This window comes from Pocillopora damicornis, chromosome 7, assembly GCF_964200805.1.
Source record: "Pocillopora damicornis chromosome 7, jaPocDami1.2, whole genome shotgun sequence".
Taxonomy (NCBI): Eukaryota; Metazoa; Cnidaria; class Anthozoa; order Scleractinia; family Pocilloporidae; genus Pocillopora; species Pocillopora damicornis.
In genome coordinates this window covers 20,474,973-20,496,006 of record NC_142676.1, presented here as the reverse complement: position 1 = coordinate 20,496,006, position 21,034 = coordinate 20,474,973, and the positions used below count along the sequence as shown (strand labels likewise).

Sequence of the window (21,034 nt, the reverse complement as noted above, 5' to 3'; positions counted from 1 at the left end):
AAAGTACAACAGTGTCATCTCTGAAAAATCAGTCTACAAACCGACCGAGACCTTTCAATATACACACTATTCATCTTGCCACCCGCCAAGTGTTAACAAAGGCTTTATTAAAGGAGAAGCTATCAGACTTCTATGAACAAACTCCTCGGAAAGAAATTTCCAGGAGGCCATGTGTAACTTCAAAACACAACTTGAAGCACGTGGTTACCCAAAAAGCCTAATTGAAAAAACGTTATCTGAGGTCTCGTTTGCCGCAAGGCAGTCGACACTTAAAAAACAAACCAAAAAAAACTAAAGGCAAAATATTGCCTTTTGTGACAGCATACCACCCAGGGGTTAACAAATTTAAAACAAATACTGATGCAAGAATGGAACCTCATCCAAAATCAGCCACTGCTGAAAACAATTTACAAAACGCCTCCGATTATATCATACAAAAGAGGTAAATCGCTCAAAGACATACTCGTCAGAGCGAAGCTTTAATTAAAGGCTTTTGCGTCGCAAACGTAAAACCACACAGGGGAGTCTGTGTAGGCCTGTCTATGACCTTTTCAATAATTGTGATTTTTTTCTCGGCTTAAACGCTGAGTCAGTTGTTCAATTGAATAGGAAGAAAAACATTTCGAACGGAAAACAGCATTATTTGCACGTGTGGATCTTTTGAGAAAAGGTCTCCCAAACGAGTGGTCTTGATTGTAAATATTTAAGGAATGATAAATACATTAGCCTTAACATGGCTGTTTCTCGAAGCTCAGTGTTTTCCTACTTGTCTTTTTTCCACGTGAATTCAGTTGGGGGCGATTGAGTAGATATAATATGCAGTAAAAGAACGTCAGCTGATAGAAATTTTAAATTTCTCATCTTAAGCTGTGGATACAAAATTCAAGTGAAAAGGAAGCCAACTGTGATTAATGCTTTGAACAAGTCAAGATACGTTTTTTTCGTCAGACAACAAGTTACATAACGTGAATATCATTCTTCTTGATGCCTTTCCCGGTGTCAGCAATGCCTTTCCCGATGCCTCCGTTGGTCAATAGAGCATAAGAAGTATTGTTCCAGTAAAAGCTTGAGGAAAATTGCTTAACTTTTTAAGTAGCGAAGTGTAACTTGGTAACATTTCGGCTTTACAACATGATTGTTTTCTGCAACTACAAAACGTACATTTAATTCTTCTTGGTACCTTTCGGATGCCACCGATGCCTTCATTGTTTATTAAAGCAGTAAAAGATATATGTACAATCAACACTTTTGAATTGCTTAACATTTTATTTAGCGAAGTAAACTGTTTACACTTCGGCTTTACAACACGATTGTTTCCTGATACTACAAATGATCTGTCTATATATGAAGTATGAAAGTTGTTTCACCGCTGACCACTCGTATTTGGGTCGTTTTATCTATCCCCGCTCGTCGCCCGTGATGTAGTAACTCCCATGTTACTATTTACTTCGTGACCACGCGATGTTGTGGCTTGGAAACCAAGCCTAACGCACGTGCAACTTACTAACCTGCAACTCGGCGAGAACTTTTGCACATCTTTAGTTTTACGGTTCACTTTGTTCCTTTATACCCTAGCCTAGCCGGCTTTTGGTTTAGTTTAGCGCGTCGTTTTCGGATGTAATGGAAGATAGTGACACTTGTCCTTTCTCCCTCGAAGAAGTAAAGTCCTCCTTTCTTCGCACTCTATCAAAACTTGACCCAAAAGATTCTGAAGGTTTTGTTGAATGGGTTACGGAACATTGTTCCAATACATATACCTGTAAACAAAGTGGAGAAAATATTGATTACACTTTTAAATGGGCTGAGAAAAGGTTAAAAAATATTACAAAGGACATAAAAAGGATAATTCCACTTCAAGGAGTCCTGGAGACAGAAAAAATCAGACACCCGGAAGAAGGAAAGGTAAAGATTCCCTGGAAGTAAAAGAGGAGGACTGAACATTTTGAATAAGGAAAAAAAAAATCACAATTTTTATACCTCTTGGTTTGATTATTCACTTCAGGGCCTGGCATGTGAACCTTCAACCACAGTCCATGTAGACTCATTCCTGTACAGTGATGAAGACATTGATAAACTTTGTGATGAAGGGAAAATGAGTCGTAACTACTGTAAACAATGTGGATCTCACAACACAGCTCCATTAAGTATGTAATGTTTAATTGCTATTGATTGTTATTTTTATCAATATTTAATCCTTTGACCTCCGAGAGTACGTGAGTAGCATCTAATTTCTCCTTACAATGTCACCCTTGCTATTGATAGGTGTCTTACAAAATGTCAATAATTATTAATACTGTTCTATTTACGCAAAAGAGGCGTTATTCATTTTAACAATATTGTACTTAAATTACAGCTTTCATCTCCCATTCATCATCACTTGTGCAGTTAAAATTCATTTTTCAAGCAGCCCTCCCTTCCATCGCAACAAATCTTGCGGACAAGTTGGTAGTGGATGTTGGCTCCAGACTGGGTGCTGTACTCTATGGGGCAAGTGTTCTCAGGTGTTTTGTTTTATTATAAGTATGAAGTGAAGAGAGGCACTTAGAAAATAGATTTTCTTGCCCAAAAACACAAAACAATTACCCAGAAAGGTCTTCAACTTGGGCCTCTCGACTCTAAGTTTAGCATGCTAACCGTTAGTTGGCCACCATGTCTTCCACCAGTATGGTACCCATGATCAATGAAAGGTGTTTGTTTTTTTTCACACAGGCATATCACTTCAGTCCAATAAAGAAGATTGTTGGAGTTGAAATAAACTCAGAGCTATGTGATTTACAACAGAAAATAACAGAAAAGTATAGAATGCATGATCGTGTTGAGGTGAGTTTGTTGAACTTAAAAAAAAAAACTTTTAGGTAAAGATTGTTAGCATTCACATGCTAGCTTCTGCAAAGGCCATGAGATTCACAACCCAATTGCATTATCAGTTACATAGTGTTTTACTCTGCGACTGTATTTTCATTTTTAACAATAAGAGTAGACTAATAACTCGATGAAAGGGTTTAACTCAGTGTCTCCTAAAGTTAATCCTGACTAGAGAATCAATTTATCAGTCTTTTGATTGAAGGAGAAGGTAACTGCTTTGTTATGGAATTACAATAACTATTATTTTCTTTATAGGAAATTCTTTTGTTTGCACTGAAAATAGAAACAGGTTGACAAAAGTGGCCATTAATTACTACTTATCATATGATAAATTGAAGATCTGAAACAAGCAAAAAATGATCCTACAGTTATAGCTACCAGTAATAGACCACTGGATCTTGCCATTATAGTGGGGTTATATTTAATTTCGGAAAAAAAATTATATATTAGGTATTTCATTAGTCAATCAATCAATCAACTAATTAATCAATCTTATATTTAATAATTTATTTATGAGCATGGCAGATTAATAGTGTACTGAATCTGTGGGGTACACTACTCTCAATTGTCAAATCCTTGTTTTATTGTTTATTGTCAACATTTGCCACGTCACAAACTTACTGGTAGTACACTCTCTCCTAAAACCTAAAAAATAACTCCTGACCAATCGTCACATCTCATTTCAATTTCAACCTAACTGGAAAGGTGGAAGTGTCCTGTCATGCAACCTCCATTTAATAGTGCAGTGCTGTTAGGCAACCTGCATTAACTAGACTAAGAATCCTGTAATTAAGCAAGATGTATTTGGTGTCTATTCAGAAATTACTGGTGAATCCTTAAATGCTTATTTCTGCTCTTTTTCATTAGTGTAAAGTTGTTTCTTTCCATTGTTTTATGAAAGGTACATGCAGGGTTCAAAATAATTTTTGAGCTTTTACTGTGAATTTGCAGGCTTTTGTCAAGGTTCATTTTTTTTCCCAGCTGTCTATAATAAATGAGCAGTCAGCACATGTATTATACTATTAAAAAATTTATTATGTACATGGTGTACCTATAGTATACTCATACTCGTTGGTGTTTCCAAAAAGTTTTTAAAACATTTCTAGGCTACTTTATTGCCTGATATGGAACGTTCACCATAACATGACAGCAACTTTTACTTCAGTTTGATGATCAATTAGCATCATATTTTCTATAAAATTCGAACTCTTCGCTGAAAAATTGCTGGCAAGTGTGCTAAAGGTTCCAGCTGCCGCTGACAGCCAAATGTTATATTGAACCCTACACATGATGTGAAATGACGAGCGTTTCCATTTCTCTTAGATTAGATGTGCTGATATTTGTAGTGAGCCAACCCTCTTGGAACAAGGTATCACAGTGATTACACTTTTTGGAAGAACAACTTACAATTTTTTTCACTGATACCAGTAACTGGAAGTAGAAAGAAAGTATCTACTGTGTGGGAGGTCATGATGCAAAGACTGAATGCAAGGAAGTCAGTATATCATCATGATGACTGCTGCTCTTTCTCTTTCTCTTTCTCTTTCTCTTTCTCTTTCTCTTTCTCTTTCTCTTTCTCTTTCTCTTTCTCTTTCTCTTTCTCTTTCTTTCTTTCTTTCTTTCTTTCTTCGTTTCTTTCTTTCTTTCTTTCTTCGTTTCTTTCTTTCTTTCTTTCTTCTTTCTTCTTTCTTCTTTCTTCTTTCTTCTTACTTCTTTCTTCTTTCTTCTTTCTTCTTTCTTCTTTCTTCTTTCTTCTTTCTTCTTTCTTCTTTCTTCTTCCAGTGCTTTACAGTACCTGAGCAGCTTTTTTCCAACCCTGAACACACCATTTTGCCTCATCAAGCTGTGAAATTTCAATATTCTTTTGTTGAAGTGTGCAAGGGCCTGTCATACAAGTCATTTGATAGACAAGCCTTTTCCACCCTCAGTTTTACATGGCTTACAAATCACAATGTCTCTAGCATACATGTATAATACTACATGTTACAATCTTAGTGAATAAGTACAAGAAACTACAAAAATTTTTTTCAGGTCCTACTTACAACTACTAGTTTCAGTAGTGTTCTTAGCTGCGAGGATCTTCTAATTTCATACAAGAAACTCGTCAGTAAAAACTAATGAAAAATATTAAATAACTACAATTAGTTTATTCGGCAAAGTGAAGGGGAATAGTGGTGGATATTTACTGAGCTACAAAGCAATGAGGTAAATATCTTCCATTTATACTACTCAGATACCAAAAAAATGGTTTATTTCTTTCAGTATACCCAAAAAAATATTAAGAAATAATAATCCTGATGCACAATTTTGTCACATTGGCTATTCAAAGGTGAATACTGCACCTTCAATGCTATTCACTGTTTTCGTATCTATGGGTAGTTATTTCTAAAATTTCAAAATAATTTTTTTGCAGCTGACATTGTGGTTCTCAACAATGTGTTTGAGTTCTTTTTATCGATGGATCAGCAAATAAGGTAGGAGAAATTAGTGTGATCAAAGGATGTGAGTTACTCTACATCCTTTTCAATATGTGCTGAGAGAAAATTTCAGCAGTAGCAAGAGTAAGAGATTCATTTTCTTCATGCACAGGACTTGGAGATTCATCCGAGAGCATGTGATTAAACCTGGATGTATTTTAGTCACTGTTCCAAGTCTTGAAGAAGCCACAGAGTTCAACAACAAGGTACATGGTGTTAACCCTTAAACTCTCAGAAGTGATTCACATGTAACTTCTCCCAACCATATCCATCCACTATTCAGCAAACAGGTAATGAGAATACTCAAATGTATCAGGTAGAAGTTGTTATCTTGATATAATACCAAGTTCTTGCAACTAATTCATGAGGAAATGTGCAGCAGTGAGAGGGAAGATGTAACAATCAGATCATGGGAGTTATGCGGTTAATTGATATGATTGCCTTTTTTTGCAAACTGTTTGGCTAAATGTTGGGATATCTAATTGACACCCTTAAATTTGGCCAAAAGGTTTGCAAAGAAAACAATCATATTATGTTTTTACCGAGATGAGAGTGGTTTAATTGAAATAATTTCTTCTGTTCTCTCACTTCCTATAGCCATGTATAGATGTCAACAGTTGGGTAAAGCCATGTACAGTTAACTATGATGTACCAGAAATTTCTCTTTTAGAAGAAGACTTGGATGAATTACAGAACATTTTCTTTTATCAAGTGAAATGAAAAAAAATTTTGAATTGGTTAATCTCTTTCCCATAAGTTCAACAGCCTGTATACAAAAGATAAATGCACCACTATTTTTTTTTATTATTTGGATCTTATGTTTCATGAAGTCTACAGTAAACACTGAACAGTCTATGCAGTTAAGTTACAGAAATTTTTGTTTCTTTAGTTACACTTAGACTTGCTTGGAACATGAATGATGTCTGACTTTGTAAGGTATGGCATATGTACAGCAAAGAACATTAATTCATAACAGATATGATAAGTAAACACTTTGTATAGCCTAACAAAATTCCAGATGTCTAAAATTTCATTTGCCACACATAAGACATGTACCTCCTAGCAAGGTAATAAGTTAGTGCAGTAGGATTTGTAATATCCTAATGGGAACACAAATACTTGATTAAAAACACTCCAGAATCACCTATTAGCAGAACAGTCTCTTTCAAAAGTAATGAAGTAAATGTAATGTAATGAAATTAATGAAATGAATGGACTTCATGTGGAAAAAACAAGTCAGATCACAGCTACTAACAGTGCAATGTGTACAGAATTAATAAATATTGTGGCTCAAATCTTACTCCACACAACCTCTCCCTAACAAAACTAAAGACATGAAAAAAAAGTGTGAAAAATAACCTCTCCTTGGAAGGTTAAGATTGCCTTAGAGTTTGTACTTTATAGCTCTTCAAAATGTTTGAAACACTTCAGAGAAAGTAAGAAAAGCCTTTAACCAGCATTTCAACTGAAGAACTAAAAAAAAAGTGATTAACAATTTTAACCACTGCAACCATGTGCCTACTCAATTGAAGACTGAAAAAAAACTTCTCCTTGGGCTAATTAACCAGTTTTCCATCAATTACCCAAAACATCTATTGATAGAGCTACTTTATCTTAGCAGTACCATGATTCAACCAAAGTAAGTTGCCTACTCTAATACAAACTTGACAGGCAAACCCCCTTTTTGTCAAGACAAAAGGATAATTTATAATTGCAGCAAAACCACCTGGCACCCTTGGATGCCACTAAGCCACTGACCTAAGACCCCCTTGAAGAAAATCCTGCCTACACCCAAAATGTAATGATCACTAGATCTTATTTTCAACTTAGCAGGCTATTGGAAGCATGAAAAAATTAAGACTCTGTTTGATCCTCATACATCCTCCTTCTCCAACCCTCGCTCTGTTGTTCACCCTTTTTTGGTCACCATTTGCCCCTCTTTGCCCAATCCTTAGGAGTCCAGTGAAGACAAGTTGGATCAATGCGAACCTTTCTCTTTACCATGGCTCTTCTATGTCCATCAAGAATTTCTTTGGAAAGATTCAGAATATACTGTCCCTTGTAGTAGTGAATGATCCCCAGATGCTGAAGAGTAGAAACAACATCTTCTTTTCTTATACTCGTCATCTCACAGATATCACTATTGAGAGAAAAAGAAAAAAAATGAGAATTGATTGAAATCCTGTGTGATGTATGGTACAGTCAAACCTCAATTATCTCCACTTGTGGGGACTGGACTGAATAGTCCCGATAATTGAGATTATAAATATTAATAAGCCAAAAATATACCTGAATAACTGAAAGCAACAACAGCTGTATCACTAGATTACATCCATGCAACAGGCACTCAGGCTACTATGCATATTTCTGCAGATAATTTCTGATGCCTAGAGCCATTTTTTATGAAGACAGAGAAAAAAATTATCCTTTTACTTTTCACTATTCCACTGCTACCACATAATTCAACAAAAACCCTCTATTTTGGGGGAGCTTTTTGAAACTGTTGGTAGCTAGAATTACTTTTAATTTAAAGCATCCATGGCTCTCTTACTTGATTGTAATGGCAGGTGGAGTACCATCCTCTCCAGCCTTCAGTGAAACAAGAATTTCCAGAATGGTTTGTGACCAGTAACTGCGGTATGAAAGCAGTCCCAAATCTGAAAGAGGTTTCTCTGGAGTCCCTGTTTTCCCCTCAAACTTTGAAAGCTCATAGCCTGCAAAGATAAAAAATGATTAAAAATATTAAGTTTTAAGCAAGTTTGAGCTTTAAAAAAAAATCAAACCCCTACTTTCTTATCTTGCCAGGAACTTTTCAAATGATTTAATCCTTCACACCCTAACATCAGTATGCATATTCTCTGTAATATTCTCTAAACATTTCATCAAGTGATAACAAGGAGAATTTGTTTCACAATCAACTGCTTCTTTAATTGGTGATCATTTCCTTAATTCTCCTAACCTTAATGTGTAACTTGGGAGTGCTACCATAAGGAGACTTTAGATGCTAGTTACCCCTGTACTCTTTGGAGGCAAAGGGTCAACTTACTGAATTCTATGAGAAGCTTGCCATAACCCATTCTCTGATACTGTGGTAGAGTTAAAATGCAGGCCACATTATAATCCTCTGATGATTCTTTCTCCTGTAAAAATCACACAACATTTACCGCAAGGTCTGTACAATAAAGTGTTGAACCTTTGATTATGTACTAAATGATTTCTTATGACATTCTCTCCTGTGCTTTCAACATGACAACACTGCTGCAATTCATAAAGGTGATTTAACAGTTCAATCTGCCCGCCTACAAAACTTTTTTCTTACAACATGATACCCTAGAATCAAGCTTAAACTGTTTTAGTAGAGCCTGAATTGTGATAAAAATTTTAAACTTCACAAACTCACAGTTTAATGTCTGTGGATTTAATGTCAAATTCTCTCCCTTTCAACTTTGCAAGCAAACTAATGCCAATTTTTGAATGGAAAAATCTTTATCTGGTGGAAAGCACAATACGTTTTGTTAATGCTTATGATTCCACTGGAGAGAAATTTATACATTGAACAGAGTTGTCTGCCCTTCAAACAACTTAGCCCAGACATTTGTAATGCACTAAGAAGGGCTTCTTTCATTTTTTCAAGCACACCTTCAATTTAACCAAGCACAAACAAGTGTCTGTAAAGGATATCTTTAATTTTTGCGCAAAAAAATACACCAAAAATCCTTACCTTAGAAAAATATCCCACTATGTGAAAACCAATTGAGTCATATTCAGTCATTACATAGAACAGGAAAGGATCAGTGTCATAGTACAGTGTTTTGTGATCCAGGAACATCTTAGCCAGGAGACACAAATTTTGGGCATACATCTACAACAAAAACAAACAAAAATCACAACTTAAACAGGCATCTATAGCTGGAAATTTCCCATGAAAACCCCTTGGTGTTAAACTAATTCACCTGCCCAGCATAACAGCTGATTATTTGGAATGCTTCTAACCTTCAATTGACCTTAAGTCAAACACCGATCAGTAGTGACCCTACCTACTTTGTTGGCATCCCCTTCCTACCCCGTTTTGCCACAGTCACAAAGGCACAGCATGGTATTGAGAGGTAGGATGTAACTGTGGACTCCATGTCAAGAGGTCCAGGTTTGAGACCTCCCTGGGTCAATAAACAAAGTATTCTTGGGCAAAACACTTTACTTGAAGAGTGCCTCTCCAACCAAGTTGCATGAATGAGCAGGAGCAAATTGTCAGAGAAGCCCAATTAAATGTTACAGTGGTTTGCAATGGCCAAGCATTCCATTTCTGGAAGGGGGTGGGGTGGGGGAGTAGTGACACCTCTAGTGGCTTCATGCTAAGGATACCATAATACACTCTGGCTGAGTGGGCTACTTAGCTCAAGCACAGACTTAACACACTTTAAATTGCAGAGGTTTACAGTTGATTTATATTTTCTACATGCCCACATCTTAGGTGGTTGAAGAAGCTGATGATACCCTTTAGCCTTATTCATTACACTTAGTGCATTCCAGCCATAGAATACTGCTGCCCCCAAACATGAGAAAATGTGAGTTAGAAAAGGAGATTTCCCTTTTCACTGTTAAATGCCAAAGTTGTGTGCCCAGAGAGAGGGAGAGAAACATGACACATACCTTGTTCTTTCTTCCATCAATCTCAAAGAAGGATACTGATCCTTTTCTATAAATTTCATTTCCTGGAGGGTGACGCAACTTACACTTTTCCTGCAAGTTAAGGGCAAGTGACCATCAAAATAAAGTTGCAATGCACTTTTACGCATATCACATGATCCTAGTAAACCTCGCACCCACTCCACATCACTGGAACAGTAATGAAAAGGGAAGGAATGATGAAGTCAGAATTGTTATAATTGTTATCACTTTTATCATTTGATCATTATCAATGCTATAATTATCATTATCATCAGGGTAACCCCAATCAATAATTTTGAATTCTCAAATGTACTCTGAAGATTTTTATTACAAATTGTTTAGCAAATTGTTTAGCAAAGCCTTTAGAAAGAAAAGGCTTACAATGTGATAAATAATAAATGCACTTAATAGAAACTCTTCACTACAAACATAATCTTCACCCTTTCATACCTTGTGTCTTTTTAGACAATGGAAGCTCTTGATGTACTTCAGGCAAAATTCGCAAAGGTAAACTACAGGTTCCAAGGTAAGTTCTTGTGGGTAAGGTGAGAAATACCAAGGCTTAATTCGAAATTTACCCAGTTGAACCATTTTGATATTCTTCATCCTTGTTACAATATCATCATGGCTACGATCTTGAACCATACTTCCTGTCTGCCGCATACTTCCTGTCTTAGGTGGGGTGCTTGGCAAGTCCTTTGGACTATCCTGTGAATCAATCTTTGGGGAAAAAAAGAGAGTTTCATAATGTAGCAATCAAGAAACAGGGAAAAAGTTCACCAGGATTGAATTGGTTTGGAATATATTGACTGTGCTCTGAGATTGTTCTTGAAAACTCCTGCAAGGTGACTTAAAAATCAATCACTGCTTGGTCACCTTGTTCTTTCCCATTCCTGAAATCTACTTATCATAAATGTTTTTTTTCCTTCCCCTTTTTTCTTTTTATAACTAATTTACAAGGAAATGTGAAGCCGCTAGAGGGGAGAATTAACAACCAGATCTTGGGGGTTAAAGGTTTAATTTTTCATGGGCTGCTACTAAAGTTCACTTTCAAGGTTTGATCTGATTAACCAATATGATGGATTTGGTTCAGCTTTCACATCAGTAAATTAAGAATGAATTTGCTCAGTAAAATGGGAGTGTCCATGTGTCACCAAAACCAGTGTTGGCTAACTCCTGCACCCTGATTTAGGTTATAACATCAACTATCATCTAAATATAATCTCATTCATTTAACTGTAGCAATTTCTGCCGCAGTTAAAAGCAAGATTTATATATCTACAGAGCTCCCTAATATTCAGCAGGAGTTAACCCTTCCACTCTCAATATCTCATTAGTAATTCTCCTTACTGTCAGCCATACAATTCTTGAGATGTAAGTTCATAGATTTTGGTATTGGATCAACTAAGAATCCCCTAACTAATATTTGTCTTTATTCTCATCACTTGTCTGCTCGATATAGGAGTTAAGTGGTTTATGAGGAGAATAGAATGTAAGCTTTATTCTCCATATTCTGTAGTGTTTTACCTCATCACTCGACTTGTCCATGGCATTAGCTTTCCTTTTACGCCCCACAGGTGCTTTAGGTCGGCCAGACCCCACACCATTCACCAGTTCCCTGTCAGGTGAACAAGGCCTGGAACCAGCTCCTTTATTAATCTTCTTGGTGTCCTCTTTCTTTGGCATTTGAAGCCTGTTCAGATCCAGTCTCTCTTCTTCAACCCATTCATCAAGCCTTTTATTGACTAAAACACACACAAAAGAATTAGTAAAACAAGAGACTCTTGTCTACTGAAAGCTTAGGCTCTCCTGAGCAGGACTTACTTTTGCAGTTGAAGTGTCAATGTCATAGTAGTCCTCATCCTCATTAATGTAAATTCATACTTCAGTGAAAACAAAAAATGTGATCCTTGAACTAAATTATCAAAGAAAATCCCTTTATAACTTTGATTAACATTCTACTTCAAGTTTGAATAAGAAAACTTTAATTTCAAGGACCTTGTCCAAGCTCTCTCAACTACCTCTAGTAATGTGGTCTCTCTTAATACACCAAGCGGACCTATCTTTAGGGAAGCAAGAGTTCATGGGATTGAAAATCCTCTATCCGCCATCTTGAATTTTCGAAGATAAGAAATTTCAAACTTATTTAGATTTACACTGCCAGTTCTTTACAAAAATAAACAAAAAACAAGTTCGATGATACAATTTAATGAGAAACAACGAGTTTAAGTCCTTCCTGGGTCGAACAAAAAAATTCAGAAGTCCTTCTCACTGTAGAAGCAAAGAGCCCGCGAAATAATACTACACCTTTTTTTAACAATACACAAATTATTTCGTACTCACAGTCGATATAATGCACATAATAGTGAGTGGAACCATTTGGCATTTCTCTCTTGCTTAGTATTTCAGCCAAAGCTACGGAAAAAAAGATAGTTTGTGGTCATAAGAACAATAACTTACGGCCCTACTTACACATGCGTTCCACGTCTAAAAGAAAATTACTTACGCCATTCGTCAGAACCACTCATTTTTACCGGCATTCTACAGCCTTCTAGCACCTCCATCTACAAGAAATAACAATTTTTAAGATCACGTGAATATCTTTGAGAGATTGATCGCTATATACATGTAAAATTATTAATCTTTCTGTACCGAACTTTCACCGTTTGCCTCCGCCATCTTTGATTCCTATCTTGTCGCCATTATAGTACGACGATGTCTTATAACGAACTTTTCCGTTGAATCATCGAAAGAACGGATATGGCCGATCTTATATCGACTGATCTCTCAACCGCTAAGCTAGGCTCAGGCTTCCACGGTCACTGTTATGTCACCAAATCTTGATGTTGCGATCCTGTTTCAAGTTATGATGAAATAGGCATTCGTTTTTGGAAATAAATTTAGAATAGCTCTTCAAAATTTCATTGATGAGGCTGCGGTTTCTAGAAAACCGAAAAATTCTTACAGCGGGTTGTGGACGTGACAATATCGTTTGATTTACGAATTACATGGTGAATAGCTTCCAATTCACTAACAAATTTTTCTTTTTTAAATATCGATGATATCTGCTCTGGGAATCCAGAACAATCTCTTTAAGATGCGCCTCAACACGTCTCCAGCCTGTCTTTGAGTAGCGTGACACAAGTCACGCTTCAAGTTACTCGGGGCAAAAGTTGAAAAGATGATTTGGTTTAAATTTGAAACTACTTCCTTCAAGAAATAATTTAGTTGAACTAAAAATAAAATTTCCTGCTGTCTACCCAACTGGAAAAAGGACATAATTGAAAAGATTTTTGTTAATTAAAATGTACATAAATTTATTTCGGAAAGTGCAAGTTCGAACTTGCGACCTTATGCTAAACGGAAGTGACATCATACGCTAATTTTGTTGACTTACTACGCGCTACAATTAACACAGCGAGAGCTATTTAAGACATAAAACTGCTCTGTCATACAGAATCAATTGCACATGACTTTCAATCATGTGCAAAACGGGGCCTTTTATCATCTCCAACTGGTACTAAAATATCCCACGCCTGTAAAGCAGTGAATTAAGTAAAATACACGGGAAAAAAACTATCATCGAAGATGTCTTTTGGCGCCGAAGCTGACTTACACAGGAAGAGACGGAGAATATGCGAGGTCAAAGTGATTAGCCTCAGAGAACTTTGCAGGGCTGTGATTATAAAAAACACAGGATTGCGACGACTTCGAAAAGCGCGTAAAAAACTGCCTCTGCCGCAACATTTAATTGACTTTTTAACATCGGATTTCAGCTTCCGAGAGTTCGAGGCACAAAGCTTAAATCTCTCCAGAGATATGCGGGTCCATTGTATCTACCCAACTAGGAGTTTGTTGGATAATTCCAAGGTTCTGCTAAAGTGCATCAACGCCAAGACTTTCAATTCTTCAAGTTCTTCTCGTCTCCTTAAAAGATGGGCCGAAATTCGCCACAAGAACATCATGCGAGTGTTGGTTTTGTTCAGGGAACGAGAAACTATAGGGGTCGTCCTGGAGCCATTTTCACCGAGTCTCTACGATCTGGTCCACAAATATCGCAGGGCTGGGGTAAAATTTTCCGAGGAACTTTTGTGGAAGATGCTGCATCAAATCTGCGATGCCTTGTGGTATTTACAAAGATGTCAGATTGTGCACACGGAGATTCAAAGCAAGACGTTGTCTCTTTCGAAATCAGGAGATATTTTGCTTCACAATCTCCTTATTTACACTCCTAGTGAGACAGAGCTTAATGTATGCGTTGATGGTAAATATTCTTTTCACGGGATCTATGTTGCTCCGGAGAAAATTCGAGGAGAGAGATATTCGAGCAAACAAGACGCTTGGGCGCTGGGATGCGTTGCTTTCGAAATGGTTTTCTTGGAACCAGCGTTTCCGCTGCGACCGGGTGGAAATATTTTTGAAACTTTGAATAACATCGTTCATGGGGTTTCACCTACAACACTCGATGAAGCAGATAAAAACAGATCCGACACAGGGGATTTAATTCGTTCTTGTTTGATGCCCGATCCATGGTTGAGGCCATCGATCGAAGATCTATTTCATTTTACAAGAGAGCGAATGCGACAAACACGACCAAATTAGACCAATATTTTAAACACAAAAAAAATTCCTTCGCGCTTGACTAGCTACGCAGTTTTACATGCAAATGAAGCTGTTTTAGCTCTGTATCAGCAGTTATGCTGATTTCTCTTTTTTTCTAAATGACAGAAGAACGCATAATTTTTTTTAACCACAAATGCGGGCAGTGATTGAGAAACCACAGGTGCGGTTTACAGGTGACACAACAAACGTCACGTCCCACAACATCCTTAGTCCACCGTCGTGACCTTCAGAGTCACGGTTGAACTAAGTTTAGAATTTACTTAGTTAAGGCGGAGGAGGCACAGTGCTTGCCCAAAGAAGATTAACCATACCAGCTTAGGCTCACATGTGACGCTTCTTGGCCACAGAGGTTCCTAAATTTGAAAGAAAATTTTTTGCGACGTGTTTCAACTCTGCTAGTAGTTGAAGAAAATTAAAAGGGTTTTCTGAAACATTCTCCTAAATCAAAATTTTCCAGAGAATCTACGAAATAGAGATTTTTAAATTTTAAACATTAAGGAAATTAACTAGTTTTGTAAATCAGTAGATTAATAGTGGATGAAAAGACTACTGTTTTTATTTAGTACCCATGGTTTGAGTTGTATCCAAAAAAGGTGTTAATCCTCACGCTGGCGTGATTCATTGCAGAACGGGAGCAAAAAACAAATTTTGTATTTTTTCGCTTAGTCCCCTCGGATTTCTAAAATTTGTACCCAGAAATAATAGGAAGTTGTAAAAATTTGCAAATAATGTTGTATAAATATTTTGTGAATAGCCGTTAATATAATATACGAATTTCGTGCACGCAAAGTTAAATGAACATTTGCGCTCAGCTTTAAATTTCCCTTTTAATTAACCTTGTGAAGAGGATAAAAGAATCTTAAAGCTCAGAAGTAAATAGTTCGCCATATCCTTACAACTTTTGCGAGTCTAAGGTCTGTAAGGGCCAGTTCTTTCAATACAGTTAAAGCGTTGTTTAGCTAAATTGAGTTCTAAACCATTATTTATAATGCAAAAAGTTTTACCTTGAAATAAAGAGATATATTTTTTCGATAAACGGCGTCTAGTGAGCTTAAAGTTAGCACTGGAAACATTTTTCTACTCCAAATGCCCCTTTATTATTATTAAATCTCGAGGTCTACTGATGTACAAAAGCACGGCCTAATTAACACCTCGTTTGAATAATCAGCCTCAAAGTTAATATATGTTTTTTGGGGTTTACGTGCTCTTTAATTCAAATCCTTTTAAAAAAATCATATTAGTACGATTCAATTCAGTTTTGTACATTATCTCTTGCTAGTCTTGCTACGCGTAGCTTTTATGAATTTCCAGTAGTTTTTATAACGCTAGATGCAGTCATGAAAAATTTTATACAACGCCATTTTGTCAATAAAATGTCACCTTTCCAGCTATTTGTTGCGGTAAGCTTGTCTTCGTCCAGAATAATGATTCCATTCTGAGTCTGGCAAATTTCAATCTGTCTCCATGGTATAGGAACGATTCATTTATGCAACATTTCCACTTTGATCAGTAAGACAGACCTTTCATACGTCTCCGGGCAAAAGTTGTTGTGCGTATTTTCTCATGAAGGCAGTACCATAGCAGGCCTGCCTCAGGCTATGCACCCCTGTTCTCCTATAATTCTTTATTCAGAATCTCTCCGCTGCTCTACTTGCTACCGATCTCATGTTGCCGTAGACTTTTGAAGGTGGACTCCCTGGAGAAGATACAACAGAGCAATTTAACCCCTTAACTCCAAGAAGTTATAAAAATGTAACTTCTCCCTAGAATATCCTTACATCCAGCAGACAGGTAATAAGAATCCTCAAACTTATCAGGTAGAAGTTGTTCCCTTGATCTAACACCAAATCCTCGTAGCTTTTTTTAACCACGAAATGTGTGGCGGCTAAAGGGCGAATTAGGGCCTGTTTACATGGAGGTGGGGGACCCAGGTAGGTGGGGTAACCCGCCTGTTCATATATTATTATTTCTTATTTTATTTTGATCACGTTTACATGATAGGTGGGGTGACCCGCCTAGGCCTAACCCTGTCAGCCGGGGTGACAATTTGCCATGTAAAAGTGTCAAGGTGGGGAAACCCGCCTAGCCGGGGTCGTGTTCATGGCAAAAAGCTCAATAGCGAAACATGTAAGTTTCAAAACTTTGTACATTTCCTAGCCGTCTCAAGGCAGAAATCACCAGAAACCGCAACGGACACACAAGGAGTGTAAAATGTTCACATTTCGGAATATTTAGCATTGTAAATCGACCATATTTGGTTTCCTAAACTATTCCGCATAACTTATGAAGTCAACGGTTCCTCGCGAACCCAAACACCGCGTAACACAACGCGTGACGCTTTCATGATAAAATATGTGTCCGAGAATTAATCTTTCGTCTTTTTCGAGATGTGAGCTTGGGATGCTTCTGCTCAAACTCCTTAATTGCAAGCGCAACAACAACCTCAAGAAACCTCACCCCAGCACCCCGAGGCTGTAAGATTGCATGTAAACGCGGTTTATTTTTCGACCACGGCTAGGCGGGTTACCTCACCTACCTGGGGTCCCCCACCTCCATGTAAACAGGCCCTTAGCAATCAGATCTTGGAAATTAAGAGGTTTAATGTAAAAAATAAAAGGTCAGTTACAATGATTTTTCTTCACTCCAGTTTAGAGACTGCTGGAGCAGTCGTGGCTTGTTTTCTCGCGTTCTCCCGCGCTTCCAGTAGTTTGCTAACTTTTGTGTAGAGTTTTCATTGTCTCCCTGTCATATTTTTCCTTCTTTTTGATTAGCCATCGTAATTACAGTAGTTTTGGTTATAAGAGTCAATCGGAAACGCGACTTAATATTCAGGGTCTAATTGTTGCGTAAATATGGAAATAAAAAAGAAACTGTGATCAACAGGGGTAATCAAAACTTACCTAAAATCAAACTGCATATAGCTGTCCGGGCAATTTTAATGTTCTGAAACGATCCTAATATGTGGATTTTTCTGAAAAAGAAAGACATTCATTTATTAATCTGCTTCGTTATTTCTCATTTTTATGAACACAATTTAAGTCATTACCTGAAACTAAACACGGGTTGCCAAAAAAATTGGTAACTTTGGCAGCAAGTTACATTGCAAAAATTTTTTCCAGTCATCATGGTAACAAAAACAGTTACAATTTGAAGCACAGGATGGACTCCTGTATTTATGGACCACAAGACTTGTAATGTTGTAACACTCGACCCTGATGAGACTAAGTCTAATGAGGCCTAATTAATGACAAAAAGACTTACGAGTCAGCCAAGATGATTCTGGTCTTAGATACATTTTCTATGGTGAACTTTGTCCTGCCTCCTTTTCCCGCGATGCGCCCAATGGCTCTTGAAAGATGATCTCCCTTCAGTGGCTTCACTATGAACAGTAAAAAGACACAGGTTAAAATAACATGGGGTTCATGAAGTTAACATTTATATATTGCAGTTTCCCTCTTGACCCTTTACTTCCCATGAGTGACCAAGACAGAATTTCTCCTTACAATATCATTACAACATCAAGCAGACAAGTGATGAGAATAAAGAAAAATATCAATTAGATTATAAGTTGATCCAGTCCCAAATTCTCCAAACTAACATCACAAGAACTGTATGGTAGACAGTAAGGAGAATTATTGATAAGATCATGGGAGTTAAAGGGTTAAATGTAGGAGTAACCCACTTGACCAGCTTCCCTGCACTAAATCCTTGTTCATTCTTCAGCAAAGGATTCCATCAAAAGACCCAAGAAAACTCAATCAAATCTGGTCTGTTTCCCATCTGTTCTCTGCTTCCTTCATAATCATAATTACCATAGACCAATAAAAACAATCCTAAGTGATCTTACATACCATCAGCTATCTCAAATGTCTCCAGAAACAGGTCATCTAACCTGACCAATGCCAAGGCATCCTGCAAGTAGTATTCAGATGAAGATTTCAGTTGGGAAAGACTAGCTAATGGTAAGAGGGATAGATGTACCAAGCCTTGAGCAGTGGGGGGAAATACCCTTTGCCAGCAACCAATGCTGAGGTGAAATGTTCTTCTAGTATATACTACAACAATTTAAGAATTTGTTCGTGCTTAGCATGCATATATCGAGTTATGGATGCTCGCGGGAAGTTTGGAGAGCATGAAAAATACGTAAGAGTAGCTCAAGGCCCAGCCGAGAGCAACTCTAGCTTTTTGAGTGCTCTCCAAACTTCCCAAGTGCATCCATAACTCGATATACACACAACAATGAACAAAAAATGCTCACGTCATCTTATTTACGCATGCCCGTAAATAAAGATTTTGTTCATAGTGGCTCAATAGGACTTACATGGGGCAAGTGCGCACACTATGTTATAAAAGATAATATGGCACAAAAAGATGATTTTCAATAATTTATCCCTATAACGATTACCATATAACTGACACTAAGGTGAAAAGTTCTTTTAGTATCTACTAAAACAATAAGATAATATGGCACAAGATATTATTTTGAATCATTTATCCTTGTAATGCTTTCCACATTTTCAGAAACAAAATTCGCAAGTTACTCTAAGGTGAATAGCACAGTATATTCAGAGTTTGGGTAGCTAAACAGAGAGCACCCACAACACTATCCACTGTTGTAGTATATACTTTTTGCATATACTGTTTGTTAACCCTTTAACTCCCATGAGTGACCAAGACAGAATTTCTCCTTACAATATCAATACAATATCAACCAGACAAGAGAAATGAATAAAGAAAAATATCAATTTGAGAATAAGTTGATCCAATATTAAGTTCTCTAAACTAATATTAAAAGAATTGTATGATTGACAGTAAGGAGAATTACAAATTTGATCTGGGAGTTAAGGGGTTAATATGGCGTAGCTTTCAGGAAGAACCCCCAAAATGTATGGACTTGAGTTGGTAGATCTATTACCTGTACTCAGATCTTGGGAATCTTGAGGGAGTGAGGATATTGCAGTGAGTGCAGACATCTCTACTTTCACCCTACTTGTTAGAGTGTTAGAGATGGAGTTTAATTCCTTTCCCAAGTGGTTCTCAGGATGCGTTATTGCTGTCACAGAGTCTCCAGAAAAATCTGAGCCCACTGTCAAGAAGACCAGCTGGGCATCAGAAATGATGACAGACTCTCACAATTAGCATGGCAGAAGTCATCATCAAACCACCAGTAATTAATAGCCATATTCTCCATAAAACAGTGCTAACATTTTGTCCCAATGGTCACGAAAATAATGACGTTCCGGACAAACGATGAGAAAATGAACTCACCTCAACTTCAAATCCAAGTAGAAAAGCTTGAACGAAATCTGCTGCTTTCTGAATGGCACCGATATCCTGAGTGTCTTTTGAAGTCTACAACATGAGATACCACATTTAGATCACTCTTCATTCGACCTGGACGATTCAGGACGGTATAGTACTTCATTGAGTAGAATACCGTTCTCACAAAGCAAAGAAGTACTCATCAGAAATCAGCGACAAAACTTCTAATAAAAGTACGTTTGTAAGATATGTTATAAAAAGTAACAATCTTACCCTTATTTCTACTTTTCTTGCACTCAAATTAAAGCGAATCTGGAGCTTCAACTGCTCGACAATCGGGGTGAAAATTTTCATCCAGCTTTCTTTCAAAGGTGTATATCTGTGTGGGGGAACAGGTATTTTTCTAGTCTCTGTCTTTCCACCCTACGAGGGAAAATCCGATGATTTGTATTAAAACTCGAGACTTCATTCAAAAGAAGACGAACGCCATCAAAGTTTACCATTAATTTTTCAGCCTTCGCTGGCGGGAAGCTGGGTCTTTTCGATTCATCGCTAGTATCCATGTCTTCTTCTTTTTGTCTCTTCCGCTTTCTTTTCACTGGAACAGCCTTAAAGGGCTCATCTTCAGTGGCTTCGCCGGTCATCTTTTCAATCGATTCTTCCGCCATTTTGTTTCCCCACGTGTGTGTCGCAATCGTATGCAATGGAACTATTTCGTTCCCAGGTCTCTTGACCGAGATCCATTCTTTTCCTCAGCTGACAAGGGGTAAACGCTTGTATTTAGAAACTCTAGACGAGGAACAAATTCACCCTATCAACTCAGTTAATAGAACCAAATTATCTTATTCAACTTAATTAGGTTTCCTCCTTTCGCAACATTAAAAATAAGAGCTGTTTTTTGTTTTTCCTTATGAGAGAGTGGCGTGTCAATTCTGCTGATGTAGATAATTTACGCTTTAATTCGAGATGAAAAAACACCCCTTTATAGAACTTGTTATACATTGCTGACTGATGGAGATTTTGGGCCCTGTATGACCCTGTGCGATATAAGTTCTGTTAAAGTTAAAGAAAGTGCACACCAAATATCAATGATAGTCCTTGTACTGGAAGGTCCTCAGATTTCGTGACATGGTTAATAA

General features: G+C 37.2%; 5 protein-coding genes across 6 annotated transcripts in view; 3 read left to right on the top strand and 2 right to left on the bottom strand.

Annotated features, from left to right (window-relative positions):
- LOC149043057 (uncharacterized) overlaps positions 1–21,034 on the top strand; it is an 81,258-nt gene that overhangs the window by 549 nt on the left and 59,675 nt on the right. The gene's annotated exons all lie outside the window — the stretch shown is intronic.
- LOC113670567 (uncharacterized) lies at positions 1,474–6,487 on the top strand. Of its 2 annotated transcripts, none has more exons than XR_016188097.1 (8): positions 1,474–1,902; positions 2,003–2,144; positions 2,354–2,487; positions 2,710–2,820; positions 4,189–4,234; positions 5,279–5,339; positions 5,455–5,632; positions 5,940–6,079. XR_016188097.1 is itself a non-coding variant. In XM_089211160.1 (8 exons), the coding sequence occupies exons 1-8, from the start codon at positions 1,621–1,623 to the stop codon at positions 6,060–6,062; spliced, it is 993 nt and encodes a 330-aa protein (XP_089067286.1). In that variant the 5' UTR covers positions 1,474–1,620; the 3' UTR covers positions 6,063–6,487. The 2 variants fall into 2 exon arrangements, 1 of the variants encoding a protein (XP_089067286.1); XM_089211160.1 differs by having other exon boundaries at positions 5,455–5,548; positions 5,940–6,487.
- LOC113670564 (histone acetyltransferase KAT5) lies at positions 6,123–12,758 on the bottom strand. Its single transcript, XM_027186726.2, has 10 exons — positions 12,663–12,758; positions 12,517–12,574; positions 12,354–12,425; positions 11,538–11,755; positions 10,461–10,730; positions 9,993–10,082; positions 9,064–9,204; positions 8,389–8,482; positions 7,894–8,056; positions 6,123–7,482 (listed from the first exon to the last, which is right to left on the bottom strand). The coding sequence occupies exons 1-10, from the start codon at positions 12,687–12,689 to the stop codon at positions 7,266–7,268; spliced, it is 1,350 nt and encodes a 449-aa protein (XP_027042527.1). The 5' UTR covers positions 12,690–12,758; the 3' UTR covers positions 6,123–7,265.
- Positions 13,379–15,669, top strand: LOC113670568 (uncharacterized). Its single transcript, XM_027186730.2, has one exon. The coding sequence runs from the start codon at positions 13,599–13,601 to the stop codon at positions 14,610–14,612; it is 1,014 nt and encodes a 337-aa protein (XP_027042531.2). The 5' UTR covers positions 13,379–13,598; the 3' UTR covers positions 14,613–15,669.
- Positions 15,706–20,582, bottom strand: LOC113670569 (RNA-binding protein pno1). Its single transcript, XM_089211162.1, has 7 exons — positions 20,396–20,582; positions 20,169–20,318; positions 19,902–19,985; positions 18,485–18,545; positions 17,895–18,012; positions 17,534–17,604; positions 15,706–16,329 (listed from the first exon to the last, which is right to left on the bottom strand). Exons 1-7 carry the CDS (start codon positions 20,561–20,563, stop codon positions 16,262–16,264), a joined length of 720 nt encoding a protein of 239 aa, XP_089067288.1. The 5' UTR covers positions 20,564–20,582; the 3' UTR covers positions 15,706–16,261.